We start from the raw sequence: 20,681 nt of genomic DNA on the forward strand, positions 1-20,681 counted from the left end.
AATGTCGTGTGCTCCACATACTTTTTAAAACAGGGACATATTAAGTATTACTCTAATTTGAGTTTTCAGTCATTTTCAACAGTCTCATCCATTCCAAATATGAGGCAGTGGAGTGTGCACAAAGGATCAGCAGATTAGAAATCAGTAGATTCACCTCATGTCTAGTAACTCCCTAATTTAGACAAATTACTTTGCTACACAGTTGTTCAGTGTTCTTATCCATAGACCAGAGCTTCTTTTTTCAGTGATTTTCTAACATATTTTTTAACAGGAATTTGGCTGAGGTTGGAACTAAGGCAGAGGAAGACTGTACTATCAATTCCTTCACTCACTTCTACTTTTTGATAGGACTACCTAGAACACATTTGAAAATGCTTGTAATATTTTACATTCTTCCTTATTTTTATTCCAGAAACAAATTTATAATTGCAGGAATGAGAAACAATCAGATACTACATTCATGTAAATGACTCTACTTGATATCTCTCCCAAAGGCAAAGTGCTTTTTAAAGGGTTCAGTTTTCATTAGGACTGTCTGACAAACACATTCCTTGTGCTTATGTGTGTATGATATCATAATTATTATATTTAGTAGTGACATTTGGGCTCAGACTATCACACTTCCAAGTACCTGTGAAGGCTTGTAACACCAGCAGAAAGGCCTAGAAAGTTGCAAAGCAACAGGAATATATTTTTACCAAGTGCATGAAGCAATGTTGCTTTGTTTATTTCAGAGATTGGAGAGCAATGTCATCATCATGAAAAGATATTTTTAGGCAAAGATCAGCTTTCAAAATGAATGTACTATAATTTTCACAGTCTGATTCACAAAACTTCACATTCATTAACAGGAATACTCTTTTTAGACGTTAAATATTGAAATGGCCATACATGACTTTCTATTATGAATAACTTAAAATTAGATGAGAGAGGGGAAGGGATTGAATTGTATTAGATCTAATACTCCTAATCTATGTAGAGATTAAATATTACTTGAGCTGAGAAGGTAGACAAAAAGAGAGAAGAAATACTAGAATAGGATGGGCCATGGATGTCTTTAGCTTCTTAATAATGACTTAAATCTAAAGAAGATTCCAAAATACAGCAATAATTTCTCTACTTTGCCATTATGCATTACACTCACTTCAAAGAGGTATACATTTGAGTGTCTAGGTATAAACCACTGTACTAAGGTGGGGCACATAACTTTAAACATTTGATCATTGTCAGTACTCAAAAGGCAGCCTCATATAATAGACTCCCAAGTAGTGTGAGCTCAGATCTGCTGGGCACTATGACATGTGCTAAATGGAAGAACTTTATTTTTTATCCATGCAAGATCTCACTGAAGTACCATGATATTTTTTATTGGAAAAATGCATTTTCAATATTCTTTCATAACATTTGCAAAGGTTGCCTATGCCTTTTGGTCCTGTCATTTCTTAATACTTTAATTGTCTTGAACAATGATTTTGGATTTTTTTCCCTGAAATTTTATTTGTAATACTGTTTGCTACCATTAAGCAAGATTGCATTAAAAAAGAGTAGGCAGGCAAAATATTCATGGAGGCCAACATTAAATGGAACACTTTGTAGCTTCTTGTTGTAGGTTCTGAAGAAATAATTATTTTTTAAAAAAAGATTTGCAGATAGTAACAGTGAAAAGAACATAATTATTGACAAAGAACAAATGTTCTTGGCCATAAGGTTATATAAAGTACAGTCTTTTTTGATGGGGTGTTTATAAAGTTCTGGCTCAGCAGTCATTCTCTGAAGACTAATATACCCTGGCAAACCCTCCCCCCCACCTTTTTTGGTTACTCTTTATAAACAGGAAATCATTATCCACCTACCCGCTGACCACTGTCATGAATCTTCCACTTTTTGTGTCATGGTAAACCACCTCCTACCGTCATGTGAATTTTATCTTCTGTTTACCAGCCTACACATTTTTGTAGCCTTTGTTTAATCTCACCTCATTTTTTTCAGTGCTAATTGTTTTTCTTTCTCATCTCTTTTTTTTTCTGTTTTTCGCTTTGCTACTTTAATTCATGTCCTAGCTTCTCTATATATCTTGTTGTACTTTTATCCTTCTAGAAGAATATCAGGGAAAACTATTAGTGAACATCCTGGTCCTCTCTTCTGACAACAGAGGATGTTTTAATCATGTTAAATAGTGTGTACTTTATTACCTAGGCAATGCACATCCCTGATGGTTTTTGATCAGTTAGGAGCTGTGTTAGATAAAAAAACATGAAAAATATTAATTGGAGGTAGTTCTAGTCATATTACCTTTGCCTCTTTTCCCTGTTCTGCATGCTAGAAAGCTGCTGACTTCTACATACTGTATCACCCAGGCACACAGGCATTGCCTCCTGATGTCAAGTTGGATTTACTCCATGGATATGTTGGGAGATCATTAGATGGTGGACGGAGGAAGAAGTCAGAATATTTATTCATCTCTTTCCCTCATGCCCAACCACAGTAATTAGCACTGACTGAGTTCATACACCAATGGCCACTGCTTTTGGTTGTGTGGCTTTTTTACTAAGCTACATTTTTCACCAGGTTCTGATAACAGACCTAGGAAAAAGCAACCCTTCATTGGTCCCTTATAATTCCTTTATTAAACTCTCTTCAATTATCATTTAAAGAAGTATTTTCCATTTACTGCAGCAAACTTGACTGATATCAAGAGATTGGAAGGGATTAAAATAAGTAGAAAAGTTAGAATAATTTTGCAATACTTCAGGTGTGAGAGGATGTGAGCCTTTACTTGGGATAATGGCACAGAGAAAAATTTAAAAAGTGGGAGACTCTTAAAATATATTAAAATGTAAAAGATGTAGGTTTTAATCTTTGATTTCTTATGCTTGTTAACATTCAAGTTTTAGGAGCTCAACCTTCCAAACATAGTCATTCACAGACTGAGGTCTAAGTTGACCTTAAGAGATCACTGATTGTTTAGATATTTCCTTTCAATCAATACATAAACTCTTTATAACTCAAATAAATCAATTCTAAACTCAAGGTACTCTGCAATCTTGATTTCTTTATAAAAATGATTATAGAATATGGTGGTTGCATTCTATAGCTTTTCATTTTTTACTTTTGAAAATATTGCTAAAGTCATTTTAAATGATAAATTACTGGAATTTGGGTGCATAAAGTAATATTTTAAAATAGGATTTAGATCCTTAAAGCAAATCTTGGAGGGGAAATAAGGGAAAAATAGAGTATTACTGGAAAAATGTCTATCTTAGTACTAACCCAACGTATCAAGCCATGTCAAATCTGCCAGTATTCCAATGTCATATCCTCCCATGACACCAACTATGGGATTTTTAACTCAACAAAGGATGAGAACTGTGTTAACTGGTACATTTTGTTCCTAAGTATTTAAAGAAGATTAGTCAGAAATGTAAAATTAGATTGATATTATCCAGGAATCTACTTGCTTAGCATGCTAAATGCTATCCAAAAAATGAATAATCAAGAGTATTGTAGTAGAGTATGTCTAGCTGTGAGGCAACAACAGGTAAGTTAAAAACATATTCTGGATGGCAACCTTTTCCATTTGTCGTGAGGGCAAATGGGAAGCAGGATCGCATCCAGCTTTACTCAAAGGGAAAAACTCCACAAGGGAGTATTTCTTTGATTTATTTTTTTTGCCAAATATGAACTCCTTTCTTCTGAAAGACATAGTCTATGAAAAAGAAATTAGGAAACTAGCGCTTGAGTGGAATGCTGGAAACAGTACAACAAATAATGCTGTTATACAGAATAGAGACCTAAATACAGTAAGCAGCTTTGAAATAGGCTTTAAATATATAATAAGTACCTGCTAAACTACAGCCCACACAGCAGTTCTGTTTTTCTCATCTTTTGTGTGTCTACTAAATACCCATAAATGAAATATTTCTTAAATTTACTTTTCACATTTCTTATTTAATTAAACAAATGCAGTTTTATACAGGACAACTGGTCCTACAATTTTTCTCTTAAAAAGGACAGACATCATCATTTTGAGGAAACATTGACTACTTTTTCCCTAAAGTTAACCATTTCTCAGTAAGAGTTTGTTTCTTAAAAGTTGCCCTTGTACTCTCACTTTCCACGTTTAAATTTTGTCAGCTCCACTTACTGCCTGTCTTAGTCTGTTTTCTGCTACTGTAACAGAATACCACAGACTGGCTAATTTATAATGAAAATTTATGTGGTCCACGGTTCTGGAGCTGGGAAACACAAGAGCATGGTTTGGGCATCTGACAAGTTTCTTACCATGGCTGAAGGACATCACATGACCAGAGAGCATGCTCAAGACAGGGCAAGAGCACATGAAACACAGAAACAAAGGGGGCCAAACTCCTACAATAGCTAACCCATCTCCATTATAATAGCAATAACTTATTATGAGGTCAAGGCCCTCATGAACTAATCACCTCTTAAAGACCCCGCTCTAATGCCGTTACAATGGTAATTAGTTTCCAACACATGAACTTTTGGGGGATACATTCAACCCACAGCACTGCCAAATTACATTGTAATAGATCTTTCTTATTGTAATACACATAAATGTATATGCATATATACATACATATGTATAACATAAAAATAGACAATCAAAAATAAACAACTTTTGTCTTCATTCAGAATAAGGAAAGTTTCTTGTACCAAAATATATTCTCCTTTGGCTCAGAACATCTTCTCATTTAATCTCAAGGGTTGAACTCTTCATATATTGATGGAAAAATAAACACAACATTCACTTATTTACATTTATCATTTAGCAGTTGATATATGGCAATTTTTTCACAGAAGCTTAAGCAGATAATCAATTAACTCTTGTGGAAGAGATTTAGATCTAAAGAGGAAATGAAGCATACTACCAAGTTAGGAGCTAAATCCCCAAAAAGGCAATATGTGAAGATTTTTCATCTAATTTTTTTTTCATTTTGTTTGATTTTCCTTAATATTGTTTGTGATATTAAGGAGATAGTCACTATCTCTTAGAAGACTAGCTTCATATAGTCAACCAAGAGTTAGATGTATGAGACTAAGTTTTCCCTTGTTAATACAAGTTGGTGTTTGTACTTTTTTTTCCTACAGCAAATACTTTGGTAGTTGTGTTCTATATTGTTTGGGAAGTAAGCATTGGTCAAATCAGCAGGCCTGGAGTAGGATTATAGAGCTGCTAGTGACTGTCTGGTCTTTACTGCCATTGTCAAACAAGGAATTGAATCAAAAAGATGGTCACTTTAGGCAAATGGACTAATTTACTTTGTCCTGACTTTTCTACATGTTCTGTACATTCAGCTATGTGCCATCTTTATTCTGAAATAATAGTTCACCTTTCTGATCCCCATAAATGTTTAGTATTTATTTGATAACAGAAGTTTCTGTGATCACTACTTAATACTTGTCCAGTGTTTAAATTGTCCCATGCCTGGAAATCATATATTATGCAATTGCAATCAAGTAATTAAACAATCTGACTTCCATATGGAGTTTATGAAATTAGCACCATTGCTTTACGTACTCTACCCTACAAAACCAGCTTTCTTAAAAGCAGTGCGAGGATGCTAAAGTGACTAAGAACTCAGCAGCCAGAGGAGCTAAGATTTAAATACCAGTATTTTCATTTACTGGCTTTTCCATTCCTCTTTTATTTAAGTTTTCCAGATCTTAGTTTTCTCCTTAGTTTCCTCATCTGCAAAGTAAAGTCTACTGCTGCACAACAGAGATGTTGATAGTATTAAATGAAATAAGGTGAATAAAAAAGCAAAATTGCCTTTCCCACCCATTGAGAACCACTGGCATACTTCTACAGAACCCCAGTGCTTAATAAATATCAGCTATAGTTACTGCTGAATAGTTAAAACAAAAAAAAGATTGCTACTTTTCAAATGCTAATTGTGAAATTCTTACTATAACTACATTTTTCACAAAAGTTATTTGACTCTTTCTGTGGGCTGAGATTTTTGGAAGTGATGATTAATTTCTTTGAGCCCAGAGTTAATGATATAATTACTTCCTTTGCATCGAAAGAGATCCGAATTAAATGTTTTAGAGTCTTTCAATATTTTATTTAAATTTTTATTTTATCTGAAAATTTCCAAACCTACGTTTAAGGTAAAAGACTCATCATGATCATCCATCAGCAAGATTTAACCAGTTGTTAACATTTTGCTACATTTATTTTGTTTCTTTAGAATGAATTTATACAGCAAAAAGTCGAGGATGGGAATAGTTTGTATAAATAGCTCAGACCTGATTCACTATAGTAGACTGTTTTTTTCACTCTTCTTTCCAATTCCACTTATTTTAGTCATGGTCTCCACATCTACAAGAGTACACAGACAATTAAGTTGTGTGTAAATCTGGATTTTTGCATCAAAATTGAAAACATCTAAAGCGTGAACATCTGTTTTTTTTACATTTTTCATATGCATAATATTTGTTCTGAGATGAATTTCTGGCTAGATGATATTTGATTTAACATATCACCTATTTTGAGGATTCTCATTTTAATTCTTTTATTTCCATTGTTTCTGAGTCATAGTGAATTCTCTGATCACATTTGGCCTATCTGAATAAAAATAACAAGTCAATAGATTTAAAATGTCTTCTTTTAGTTGACAATTTAACCCAGCATTTTAAAAATAAGACTATAAACTTCCCTAGAAAGAGTGAATTTTATTTGAAATTCTAATAGTTTTTCAGGTACTACTGCATGAAGAATATGCCAAACTTTAATTCTCAGTCATTAAAATCTAATTAATGAAAAAATACCTGTTAAGTACCTATTACTAGAATTACAGTACATTTTGTTTGTTACTGAACTTTTTCTCAGAACTTCTAAAAGTATATCTGAAAATTAATACAGAGAAATACACAAAATGTTTGTACAGGTTGGAAAGTTTTTATTTTCTTAATTTACTGATTATTTAACAAGTTTGAGAAACTAGAAGCACAAAGAAAACTCTATCACTATTTAAAATTACTTAACCCCAAACCACCAGATTTTTACATCTTATTTGCCTGATAGGACCTTAGAATCTCTTGAAAGAATAACTCACATTTGTGATGTGCAATCTTTTGTTTACATTTAACCAGTAGAAGTTATAATTATAAAACAATTTAAAATCTATAGCCAAACAGTTTCATGACTGTTAAATCTGCTATCCACCATACTTATTTCCCTCTACCCCATCTCAGTTCATCTTTTAAGTAAAAGTGCTCATAAAATCTCAATGACTAAAATGGTTTATAGTAGTTTTATAGTCACTTTATTTCCAGGTAGTAGACATATTTTATCCTGGATATATAATTTAGTCATTTTAAACATGGGAAAAAAGGACAATGACCTTTAGATTTAGATCTTAAGAACAACCTGATGGATATTTGTGTGTGTGTATATATATCTCCCCACACCAATTGTTAATTTTAAAATGTTGGATGTTATTTGTTTCTGGTGAAGCAGCCTTTAATGGTGAGCAGGATCACATTCACTTTTGTTTCCCCCAGTGGTTAAACCAAGCTAAATCTGAGCAAAGCGAGCTCCTGTGTCCAATCCTGCATTCTCTTAACCGGTAATAAAGAACCTTGCTGGCCTGACAGGTTGTCACAGCAATTATTCACACGAAGTTCTGTAGCAGTTGTATCTGTCAGCCCATGTAGTATTGAATATTTTAACTGGCAGTCTTCCAAGACTGAACATTAATCTTACCATCTCCTATTACAGTCCCTAATCAAGATATTCCAGGGGTGATTGCACTAACATTGTTTGAAGACTACATCTACTGGACTGATGGGAAAACCAAGTCACTCAGCCGTGCCCATAAAACATCGGGAGCAGACAGACTCTCACTGATTAACTCATGGCATGCCATCACAGATATCCAGGTGTATCATTCTTATAGACAACCTGATGGTAATTATTCTTTCCATGATTTCCATAAATGCATCAACATCTTTCAGTAACATTCCATTTTTGATTCTTTCAAGGTTAAGTGTAATGTTATTTTTGAAAAAGATTACCAGATTTCATTATTTAGCATTAAGGGACATTATCAGACGCTCAATAATAGCACAAAGAATTATTGATTTGTTCAAATCATATTAAGCTAAAATGACAATAATAAATGTAGTCAGGGAAGTGAAGACTGCGTTCTTGAAATAGTTTGTTTACAAAACAGTTATAGGATTCTTAGTTTCTGGAATGCTGGGTAGAAGGAATTACATTTAGCTCTAGGGTTCTAAAAATGACAAATATATCAAGTTTGCTTAAGCATATGTCTAATAGGAATTCTATCAGGCCTTATGAAATAAAATTTTGATCATCTTGCTAAAAAACCCTGTCTGGCCTATAAAGCAAAGTCACTGTACGAGTAGTTGTAGATCATTGTTTCATTGTTTTATTTTACATTTATATTTCTGAACATATGTATGTCTTCATCCAAAATGCTTCCAGTCTCTATTTTTCTGATGGACAATTTTTCCTACTAAAATCCTTGTTTTTGTAGAAGTGCACCCCTTAAATTATTTAATGGTAAAATCAATGTCATTGGACAATGAGTACCATTTGTGACAAAATTATATTTATAAATTGATGAGTTCTTGATTACAAAGATTTATTCAAATACAAGTTATGAAGCTTTAATGTTCTACCTCTGATTCCATGTTATGTTATTAGTCATGATTATCTTGTTTTGTTACTGTTTTTTCTTTCTCTTGTCTGTAGTCTCAAAACATCTCTGCATGATAAATAACGGTGGTTGCAGTCATTTGTGCCTTTTAGCCCCTGGAAAGACCCACACCTGTGCCTGTCCCACCAACTTCTATCTTGCAGCTGATAACAGGACTTGCTTATCCAACTGCACAGCCAGTCAGGTGAGTGGAGTTCTGGAAATCATCCCATGGGATGTATGGGCAAGTTGTTATAAAAATTTTGCTTGAATTTGTTTGTGTTTGTTTGTCATGACACTGAATGGTCATTCCATGTATTGTAGAGATGGTCACACAGTGAGGGAAAAGCAATTTAATGCATATCGGCAAAACGAGACCTTAGGCATTAGGAAGTACAAACAGAGGCCAAAAAGGAAATAAAAATGAAAACCATTCTTACACAGATCCACACAGAATAATGCTTCAAATCCTAAGTGGGCGCAGCAGCAGCACCAGAGTAGATTTTGTTTATATCAAGAAGGCCAGATGATTGAGGCATAGGGTAGACAAAGGTAGGTGGAGTTTAAACAGGGCAAGAAATCTTCCGAGCTAATCTGCCCTGTGTCACTGCCTCTGCTCTCTCACATTTCTCAGAGCCAGTGATATGGAAAAGATAAATTGGATAGAGAGTAATTCTCTACTATTTTATTAAAACATTATATGATCAAAATAATCTCCTTCTGAAACCTCTCTTTCATTAAAACTTAATTATTTTCAGGTGAAGGTATCCCAGAAGTTAAATTTTCTACTTAGTGGTAATTGCATGGACTTAATTTTGTTTCTTTCTAGTTTTGAACAATAGTCATATAACATTATAAAACTGGCCTTTGTTACATTTGAGTCACTATCTTGTGTGATTTAAGATAAAATTGTCAAAGAAAGTATGTTTTATTTTTTTAAAATGACTACCTTTATTTTTAGAATTCCAAGTTTTGAATTTGCTGGTTTTCCACTTACTAGCAGTGACTTCATGGCAAGAGACTGGATTTCTCTTAGAGTGTGTTTATCTTCAAAATGGAGAAGCTAGTATTAGTTCAGCCTGCCTCTCAGATTACACCTATGAGTATCATACAGGAAAGAATTGTATGAAAGTAAGAGATCAGACCTTTTCCAGGGAGTCAGTATGTGAAGTGGTTAGGAGCATAGATGCTGAAGCCGGACTCACTGTGATCAGAACCCTGACTCCGCTTTAAACTGGCTGGGTTACCTTGGGTTTGTTACTCAACTGCTTGGTGCCTCAGTTTTCTCCTCTTTTAAATGAGATGATAATATTCCCAGGCCATTGTTTCTGGTACATATTAGATGTTGTTATTATTACCCTTGCCCTCTAATGCAACTGGAATATACTTAAAAGAATCTGTGTGTAATTAGTATGAGCTGCCATCAAGAGATTCTGATGTCAGTTGAAAGCAAAGCCATAGATTCCGCTTTCTTTACAAAGTGTATTGTTCTAATTATAATTTCCTGAGTATTTGTGGAAAGAAAAACATTCTTTTTAAAGAATTGGAAATTCAAGTCACTATGAGAGATAAAATCAGCAACCTAAATATTCTTCTTGGTAAAATTTAAGGGAGAAATCATACTTTCTTATATTTTAAAATATAATTGCTGTGGTTCTGTTTAGTCAAATTTCCAGCTTAACCTCCAGATTGTTCTGAAATAATCTTTGGTCCCTTGCTCTGGAGTGATCCATGAATCAGTCTGCTGGGGCCCAAGGCCGAGGCCATTGCTGACTCAGTAGAGATGATGCTTGCCTCAGCCACTACAGTGTAATGTGTCTCCATAGCCAACTGAAAATAGAATAAAGCCACAAGATGCTTTGAAACACAGATGAACATCTCAAATAGCAAGACATAGGTTGTAGAACATCAGCCTTGCTATAGGCAAAACAAGAAGAAAATCTTTCAAAATATTTTATAAGAAAATCTGTAGTTATATTTATTCAATGCCAAAAAAATCTGATTAGTCAATTAAATGAAATCCCAAGTCAACCTGAAAGTATTATTTATATGATAAAATTGTTTCCCAATTTGGTATAAATGATCACAAGACTAAAATATTTATAATTTTTCAAATACCTCTAATAGTTTTTATCATGAGCTTTAAAAAATTTTCAACAATAGCACGACAGAGCAAACAAACCCAAATATGTAACAGATGTATATATATATTTTTATTTCAGCTTATTATGGGGGTACAAAAGTTCAGGTTACATATATTGCCCATGTCCCCCCACCCCCCCCAAGTCTGAGCTTCAAGCCTGTCCATTCCCTAGACAGTGCACATCATACTCATTATGTAGGTATACCATACTTTTGAGAAATAAAAAAAAAGGAGTTATCATTTCATTTGTTTCATCTTCAGTAAAATGAATAATAGCTAACACAATCCATTAGTTATAATATAATCCCTGTAAGTCTTTTGGTGAATGCAGCCATTTTACCTGTGATTCTGTTCCCATCTTGTGAGAGGAAAAATCATCTACTGCACACTTCTTGGAGAAAAATCAGTTTCTAGAAACACAATTTTCGGTAAAGTGGACATTTAAATGAAGCAAATGATCTTGGCAGTTCAGAATCATACCATTAAGCATTCAGATGAAAATGCTGTGTTTTTATTTTTTTCTTACTGAAGAATTTTGATTCATTGTCTAATGATTCCAACCAATGACATATCCCCAAAATAGAATTGATTTTTTGAAAAATAATATAGGCAAATCATGCCAATAAGAATTGTTAGGATTAAAAATATAGTCTGAGAATCTGATAAAAATCAAGATTAAATCCAATTCTTATAACACTAATCATTTCAAATATTTAATTTAAATCATTATAATAAGATAGAAATGGCTTTATTTAGCTTTGAAGTGAAAGACATTTCATGTTTCACTACATGGGATTTGCATTTTATCTTTATATTCATATTAAAAGACATGTATTTAGCAGTTTCTTTATAGCTTCTTCTTGTGGGTAATAATCGTGGTCTGCAATTTATTTTATGGTGATATTAGTCTTGGAAAACACCATGAAGAATGCTTTATATTTATATTTAGTAATAATCTTTTTTTAAGTTTCTGAACTTAAGTATGAATAAACAAAGCCCAAACATGAAATAGATTTTTTTCTGAGAATAAAATGTTGATTAGAATGAAAAGTGATGTGATATGTATATTTCACCCTGGCCTTACCTTAACTTGAAACCCTTTTATGTTCTTATTAAAAATGAAATGGAAAGCTAAGTCATCATGTTATATATAATTCCAACAGTTGGTGTTTATGTAAATCAGACATATTTAGTGAACTTTACAAATATATATTTTAAGTTTTTCCAATCATGATTTGGAAGACTTTGACGATGCTCAGGAGGCCTGAAGCCCTCTTAACTAATGTGCTTTGATACTCTGTAATGACTGGAAATATTTAATGTTCAGGGCAATTGCTTTCCCTCGTATCCCCAGACAGTCACTATCTATAAAGGTAATTTCTTTTCCTCTGGTAATTTATGAAAAACCACAACAGACATGACTATAGGCTATGTGGAAAAATCAGTTGAGCAGTTAGATCTCCCCTTGGATTTATAGTGCTCTGTTACCTCCCATATTGCCACTGTAAGAAAAATCCACTCTCATGTTTTAAAAAATAATATAAATCTATCCTGAATCAACTCCATGATGTCTAGACAGGTTTAGCAAAAGCTAACACTAAATTATCTCTTATTTGAGGAAAGTAATAGTATTTTAATTGGACAAACTCTTAGATTGGTAATCCATTGTCCTTAGAGCTAACTGATCACAGGCTATATTTTTCTGTCACAAATCTTTTTTATACGTAATATGCTAAGATAAATGCCAACTTGCCATCAGTCACTCACGTGGAGATTACTACATAAATGCTTCCGCAAGAAAATTAATAACTTTTAGAAAATTATTAGACTAACGGTTTCAATTCCAGATGAATATTGTGTAATATATGCTTTTCACTGAATTCTATTAAAATAAAGAAGAAAATAATTTGATAGTAAAAGAAAAAATGACTAAACTTTATTGCTTGGTTTTAATAATTTACACCAACTGGGTATCGGACAGAGGTGGGGGGTGGGGAGAGGGGATGGGTGTATACCTACATGATGAGTACGATGTGCACTGTCTGGGGAATGGACACGCTTGAAGCTCTGACTCGGGGGCATGGGCGGGACATGGGCAATATATATAACCTGAAATTTTGTACCCCCATAATAAGCTGAAATAAATAATATAAAAAATAAAGCGAATCTTTTGAGGGCAGCTACTTCAGATACATGTGTTCTCTGTATGGAAAGTGTAATTTTCTTTAGTTTTTTCTATATGAATGTTGCTAAGAAAGGAATTAGTTTCTGGTCACAGATCACTAAATAATAAGTTAACTGAGCTTTCCTGGTCACTGTGTACAGTTGGCCAGTAGTGACTTTGGAAGGAATGATAGTTCTGTGCTCAGTCTCAGGAGATGAATTTGGGTTCAAGTCATCTTCCTCATAAAAGTAATATGTGATAATATCTTCATGAATTTTTTTCTCTAGTATCTAGTCACCTATGTGCTAAATAGCCTATAAGTAAATATTACCATATAAGGATTCCAACTACTTTCTCTATGGTTGATAGAGAAATGACTTGATAGTTAATTTTAATAGGGAGGAGTTAAACTTTCTATTCCTATAAATAATAGAATTATCACCTTTCTTATTACTATTTATTTAGCTGTTTTAAATGGAAAGGATGAACAAATAAAACATACAAATAAATATTTTAATATTTTTTAAAGTAATCTAGAAAATAAGTTTTATTAAAATAGTTTTCTTCTGTGCTTTTATTTTTAAAAAGTCAGCAAAAAAGGCTATTGAGCTTTATTTTTATCTTTTAAAAAAATTATCACATAAATATATATATATTTATTAATATTTCTAAAAACTGGAAAGGCCTCTATTGGCCTCAACTGCCTTAAAGAAACATTCTTAAGATTTATATGGGGCAGATACTCATTATGGCTAAAGGCAGTATTTTTAGTGTTCAGGAAATTTTATGGAATCACAGCATGACTGTGCTAGAAAAGATCCTCCAAATTATGTTCAGCTTCTCATTTGGTGGCTAAAGAACACAGGATGAGAGATGTTAATTGAATTGCCCAACATTTCTAAGAAAATCCAATTAAATTAAATTAATTGAAATTAACCAAATTAATTCAACTTGATATTTCTTCCTAATATTCGTGATGATTTTTAGGCCTATTTAGTGTTTGCCAAACTTTTTCTGTATAGATCCAGATAGTGAATATTAATATTGTAGGCTTTTCGAGCCACAGGGTCTCTGTGGCAACTCTTCAACTCTGCTGCTGTAGTGTACAAGTATCCCCCTAGACAACATGTAAACGAGTGAGCTTGTCTGTATGCACAGGAAACCTCGGCAGGTTTTCCTGAACAGTGTGCTCTCCTGGCAGATCATTCTGTGGCATGTTGGGCATTTATTCCCTATTGTCTAAGGCCCCTATTGTTCACATTTGCAGCAAGAGAGTGGGCTAGGCTGCACTGCCCTGGTGAATTTTTGAATATCCATTGTATGTGTGTTGAGTTCTTTAACACTTTTTTCCTTTTTTTTTTTTTAAAGTTTCGTTGCAAAACCGATAAATGTATTCCATTCTGGTGGAAATGTGACACTGTGGATGACTGTGGCGATGGCTCTGATGAACCTGATGACTGTCGTGAGTATATTAGCAAATGCTGTAATACAGAGTTTAGAGTTCTTTACACCCCAGACACGGAAGAATTGAAGCTAGATCTAAATTATTGCCTTCTGATACATTTCCAAAATTGAAATAAAAAGGTTTTATATGTCAATATTTAAAAATACAACAAAGTTTGTTGCAATGTTTTGGGTATGTCTCTGATAACTGTTGTATTTGGAATGATGCTATCAGCAGTTTTTGTTAGTTTTTTTTTTTTTTCTCAAATTTGACTGCTTGTAGAATAAATACCTTACTTCATGTAGTGATCAGTACAGTAATAAACAGCACCAGCATGCTTTTGGCTTAATATATCAACAAATTGGAAGCAAAAATGGGCAAGTTTTCAGAATGCCACTTAGTGACTAAAATTGCACCTTTAGGGGATATAATCTCTCAACTTCTCTGTCAGCATTAAAATCCTGAAAATCCTTTAAAAGTAAGATTTTTCCAATACAAATCATTAGGTTACTGTTAGGCAATTTAATAATATGTTCTTAGCAATTGCCGTAAAGTGACTACTAATTATGTCTTGACATCTGACTGTGATTGGCATGGTTAGGTGTTACATTTTTAGCAATCATTGGTAACTTTGGTTGCAATGGACAGTTAGTAGACTTTTCCTGATAGCCTTTTATAGTTCACTCCATAGGTCACTCCAATACTGTCCTGTCAAGTTGAAGATGCTTGTAGTCAATCATGATAATTCCCTCAACATCCCACTGGATGATCACCATGATTGGGCCTTGACAATTGAGTTCAAGATCCTTAGGCTTGCACTGAAAAAAGACAGTGTACTGTCTTCCTAAAAGCTAGCTACTGTGTGCTGTAGAATTTTCACCACCTAATTATAAAACTGTTTCAAATTTGGGGTCTTTAGATAGTTACTTAGATAAATTGTGTTTCATTTCTCTGGACACTACCATGTCTATCACACAATTGAAGTTGTTTCACATAGTTTATATGTCTGAAAGCAGTAAGTAATGAATTCAAAGTGAAGGAACGATGTTATAAAAGTTACTGCTTTTTTAATATAATCCATGTGTTTCTGAAAGGTTCGTTGCTCTTTGATTTTTTTTTAAATAAAGTTCTTTCACTATGATAGAAAACATATAGGCCGGGCGCGGTGGCTCACGCCTGTAATCCTAGCTCTGGGAGGTCGAGGCGGGTGGATCGCTCGAGGTCAGGAGTTCGAGACCAGCCTGAGCAAGAGTGAGACCCCGTCTCTACTAAAAATAGAAAGAAATTATCTGGCCAACTAAAAATATATATACAAAAAAAAATTAGCCGGGCATGGTGGCTCATGCCTGTAGTCCCAGCTACTCGGGAGGCTGAGGCAGTAGGATCGCTTAAGCCCAGGAGTTTGAGGTTGCTGTGAGCTAGGCTGATGCCACGGCACTCACTCTAGCCCGGGCAACAAAGTGAGACTCTGTCTCAAAAAAAAAAAAAAAAAAGAAAAAAAAAAAGAAAACATATAAAGAGGAGTATCTGTATGGAATAGGTATAATATTATGCTTGAATTGTTATTATTTTTATCACTGCATTAAAAGGAATATCAAAGGAACGAGAAATTATTTCGGTGACCTTAATGAGATTCACTTATTAAAATAAAGTTATTACTTTCTCCACATTAAAGTGAATTTTCTATAATAACTAAAATAAATAGAACTTATTTTTGTAATTTATAGAAATAAACAAAGATGAACATATCAATTTAGAGCTGTAGTTAAGAAGATGACCCTTCCTGCCCAAATTTACTCTTCTTTGAGAAAATTTCACAGTGACCTACAGAGAAAGTCAACATCACCTAATGCTTTTCCTTCTAAAATATTTGCAGCTCCTGAACTCTAATTTTAATCTTTACTCAAATTTTATACTAGAACCATATTGATTTGAAAAATTAACTGAAGATTTAGTATAATGAGGTTTTCACATTTTCCATCTTTCAGGATATATGGTGATCAAATACTACTGTAGTGTCTTAAGAGACATCTAAAATTTTAGAGCTTCGGTATGACCCTTATCCTGATTAAATACTAATATCTATATTTATTTATTTATGTATTTTTTAAATTGGCACGTAACACTTGTATATATTTAAGGTGTGCAACATGATGTTGTGATATATGTATATATTGTGGAATAGCTAAATCAAGCTGTTTAACATACGCATTATCTCACATACTTGTCATTTTTTGTGGTGTGAAAACTTCAAATCTATTCTCTTAGCAATTTTCAAGAATGTAATACATCGTTTTTATCTGCAGTAATCATGATATACAATAGATTTCTTGAACTAATTTATCCTGCCTAACTGAAATGTTATGTCTTTTGACCAGTATCTTCCCAATTCCCCCAACCTTTAGCCTCTGATAACCACTACTTTACTCTATGGCTTTATGAGTTTGACTATTTTAGATTCTACATATAAGGGAAATCATACAGTATTTGCCTTTCTGTGCTGGGCTTATTTCACTGATGGTAATGTTCTCCAAGTTCATCAGTGCTGTCATAAATGACAGAATTTACTTCTTTTTAAAGATTGAATAGTATTTCATTGTGTATATATTCTACATTCTCTTTATTCGTTCATCTGTTGATGGGCACTTAGGTTGATTCCATATCTTGGCTATTGTGAATAAAACTGCACTAAACAGGGGAATGGAAATATCTTCTCAACATACTGATTTTTAATTTTTAAAAATATACAGGCATACTTCATTTTATTGCACTTTGTTTTATTGTCCTTTGCAGACATTATGTTTTTTACAAACTGAACGTTTGTGGCAATGCTATGTCAAGCTAGTCTATTGGCAACATTTTCCAATAGCATGTTGTAAATTCATGTCTCTGTGTCACATTTTGTTAATTCTAGAGATTTTCCAAACTTTTTCATCGTTATTATAACTGTTATAGTGATCTATGGTCAGTGTTCTTTGATATTATGATTGTAATTGTTTTAGGGCACCACTAACCATGCCATAAAAGACTGAAAACTTAATTGATAAATGTTGGGTGTGTTCTGACTGTTCCACTGACTGGACATTCCCCCTGGTTCTTTTTCTGCTTGGGCCTCCTATTCCCTAAGTCAACAATATTGAAATTAGGCCAGTTGATAACCCTACAATGGCTTCTAAGTATTCAAGTGATAGGAAGGATTGCATGTCTCTCCCTTTAAATCAAAAGCTAAGAATGATTAAGCTTAGTGAAAAAGTCATGTCAAAAACTGAGACAGGCTGAAAACTAGTCCTCTTGCACCAGTTAACCAAGTTGTAAAAGCAAAGCAAAAGTTCTTGAAGGAAGTTAAAAGTGCTACACACATAAAAAATAAGAAAGCTCAGCCTTCTTGATGATATGGAGGAAGTTTCAATGGTCTGGACAGAACATCAAACCATCCACAATATTCCTGTGAAGTGGTCCCCAACCCCCAGCCCAGCCACAGACCAGCTCAAAAGAAACCAGGTGGGCTGCACAGCAGGAGGTAAGTGGCAGGCATTTAAGTGAAGTCCAGCCTGCACCCACAGCCACAGCTGTTCCCACTCCCCACTCCCCATCCTTTGCATCACCACCTGGGCCCCCACCCCCACCCCAGTCAGATCAGCAGCAGCATCAGACCCTCATAGGAGATCAAACCCCACTGCCTACTGCACATGTGAGGGATCCAGGTTGTGTGCTCCTCATGAGAATCCAAGACCTGACGATCTGAGGTGGAGCTGAGGTGAAGAAGCATAGCCCCCCACCCCCTACACCCCCACCCTGGCTGTGGAAAAATTGTCTTCCACAGAACTAGTCCCTGGCATCAAAAAGCTGCCAAAACCCAAAGCCTAATTTAAGGCATAGCCCTAAACCTCCTAAATTCTGTGAAGGCTGAGAGATATGAGAAAGCTGCAGAAGAAAAGTTTGAAGCTAACAGAGATTGGTTCATGAGATTTAATGAAAGAAAACATCTCCATTACATAAAAGTAGAAGATCAAGCAGCAAATGCTGATATAGAAGCTGTAGCAAGTTATCCAGAAGATCTAACTAAGATAATTGAGGAAAGGGTATACATTAAACAACAGATTTTCAATGTAGACAGCCTTATATTGGAAGAAGATACCATCTAGGAAGGACTTTCATAGTTAGAGAGGAAAAGTCAGTGCAGTTGAAACCAATGCTCATTGGCCATTCCAAAAATTCTAGGGCTCTTAAGAATTATGAGCCTTAAGAATTATGAACCCACTCTGCCTGTGCTCTAGAAATGGAGCAACAAAACCTGGATGACAGTACTTTGTTTACATCATGGTTTATTGACTATTTCAAGCCCACTTTTGAGACCTACTACCCAGAGGAAAAGATTCCTTTCAAAATATTACTGCTCCTTGACAATGCACCTGGTCATCTGAGAGCTCTGATGGAGATGATACATTTCATAAGGCTATATCTCCATAGATAGTGTTTCCTCTCATAGATCAGAGCAAAGCAATTTGAAAAACTCTGGAGAGGACTCACTATTCTAGATGGCATTAAGAATATTTGTGATTCATGGGAGTAGGTCAAAACAGCAACATTAACAGGAGTTTGGAAGAAGTTGATTCCAACCTTCACAAATCCCTTTGAAGGTTTCAAGACTTCAATGGAAGAAATAACTGCAGGTGTGGTGGAAAGTGCATGAGAACTAGAGTTAGAAGTGGAGCCTGAAGATGTGACTGAATTACTTTAATCTCATGATGGAACTTTAATGGATGAGGAGTTACTTGTTTTGGATGAGCAAAAAAAGTGATTTTTTGAGATGAAATCTACCTATGGTGAATATGCTATGAACACTGTTGAAAAGAAATAATTTAGAATATTACACAAATTAATTTTTTAACAGTGGCAAGATTTGAAAGGATTGACTTCAATTTTGAAAGAAGTTCTATTGCGGGTAAAATGCTATAGACAGCATTGCATGCTACAGAGAAATTTTTCATGAAAGGAATCCTTTTTTAATTATCTGCAAGCTTAATTGTCATCTTATTAATATTTTAAGAACTTGCCACAGCCACCTCAAACTCCAGCAACCACCATTCTGATCATTCAGCAGCCATCAACATCCAGGCAAGACCCTCCACCAGCAAGATGACCACTTACTGAAGGCTCAGATGATCATTAATATATTTTAGAAATAAAGTATTTATTAATTAAGGTATACATATTATTTTTAAACATAATGCCACTGCACATGTCATAGACTACAGTGTAAACATAATTTTTTATGCACTGGGAAACCAAAAAATGTGTGTGACTCACTTGCAATATCAGTTTTATTGTGGTGGTCTGGAACAAAACCCACAGTATCTTCAAGATATGTCTGTATTTACCCAGTAGTGGGATTGCTGGATCACATGGTTGTTCTATTTTTAATTTTTTAAGGAACCGTCATACTATTTTCCATAATAGCTGTGCTAATTTACATTTCTACCAATGATGTGCAAGAGTTCCCTTTTCTCCACATCCTTGCCAACACTTGTTATCTTTCATCTTTTTCACAATACCCATTCTAACATGTGTTAGGTAATATCTCATTGTGATTTTGATTTTGATTTTCTCGATGATGAGTGATGCTGAGCATTTTTTCATATGACTTTTGGCCATTTTTATTTCTTCTTTTGAGAAATGCCTATTCAAATCCTTAGCACATTTTTTTTTAGTTGGGTTGTTTTCTTACTATTGAGTGGTTGGTGTTCTCTGTATATGTTGGAGATTAACCCCTTATCAGATGTGTGGGTTGCACATATTTGCTTTTACTTCCTAGGTTATCTATTTACTCTGCTGATTGTTTCCTTCTATGTGCAGATGATTTTTAATTTGATATAATTCTACTTGCCCATTTTTGCTTTTGTTGCCTATGCTTTTGTGGTCAAATTAAAAAAGTTTTTACACAGACCGATATAATGGAACTTTTCCCCTATGTTTTCTTCTGGTAATCATACATGATTTTGTTAGTGTCATTATCTCTGTGGTCTTTAACATAGAAAATAAACTTATCTATAGTTGATGGGTTAACAGATTTGAATATCTGCAGGCATGATACTTTAATTTTAGAGTCATGCATGGTAAGATGAAAAATTATATGCATGAGTCTGTAGAGTATGTAAATTTCATTTTTGAGTAGCTATGTCATCAACATTTGCAGATATTAAGAGCTACTGGCAATTCCTATGACTTCACCTGAGAAGGAAG

The 20,681-nt window shown here is 34.1% G+C and overlaps 1 protein-coding gene across 1 annotated transcript in view; it reads left to right on the top strand.

Annotated features, from left to right (window-relative positions):
* LRP1B (LDL receptor related protein 1B) overlaps nt 1-20,681 on the top strand; it is a 1,757,623-nt gene that overhangs the window by 1,542,473 nt on the left and 194,469 nt on the right. The window contains exons 61-63 of the mRNA XM_045559136.1: nt 7,745-7,933; nt 8,744-8,892; nt 14,363-14,456. Of these exons, the coding sequence (XP_045415092.1) occupies nt 7,745-7,933; nt 8,744-8,892; nt 14,363-14,456 (432 nt within the window). The remainder of the gene's footprint in view (nt 1-7,744; nt 7,934-8,743; nt 8,893-14,362; nt 14,457-20,681) is intronic.

The sequence above is a fragment of the Lemur catta genome, chromosome 8, assembly GCF_020740605.2.
Source record: "Lemur catta isolate mLemCat1 chromosome 8, mLemCat1.pri, whole genome shotgun sequence".
Classification (NCBI taxonomy): domain Eukaryota; kingdom Metazoa; phylum Chordata; class Mammalia; order Primates; family Lemuridae; genus Lemur; species Lemur catta.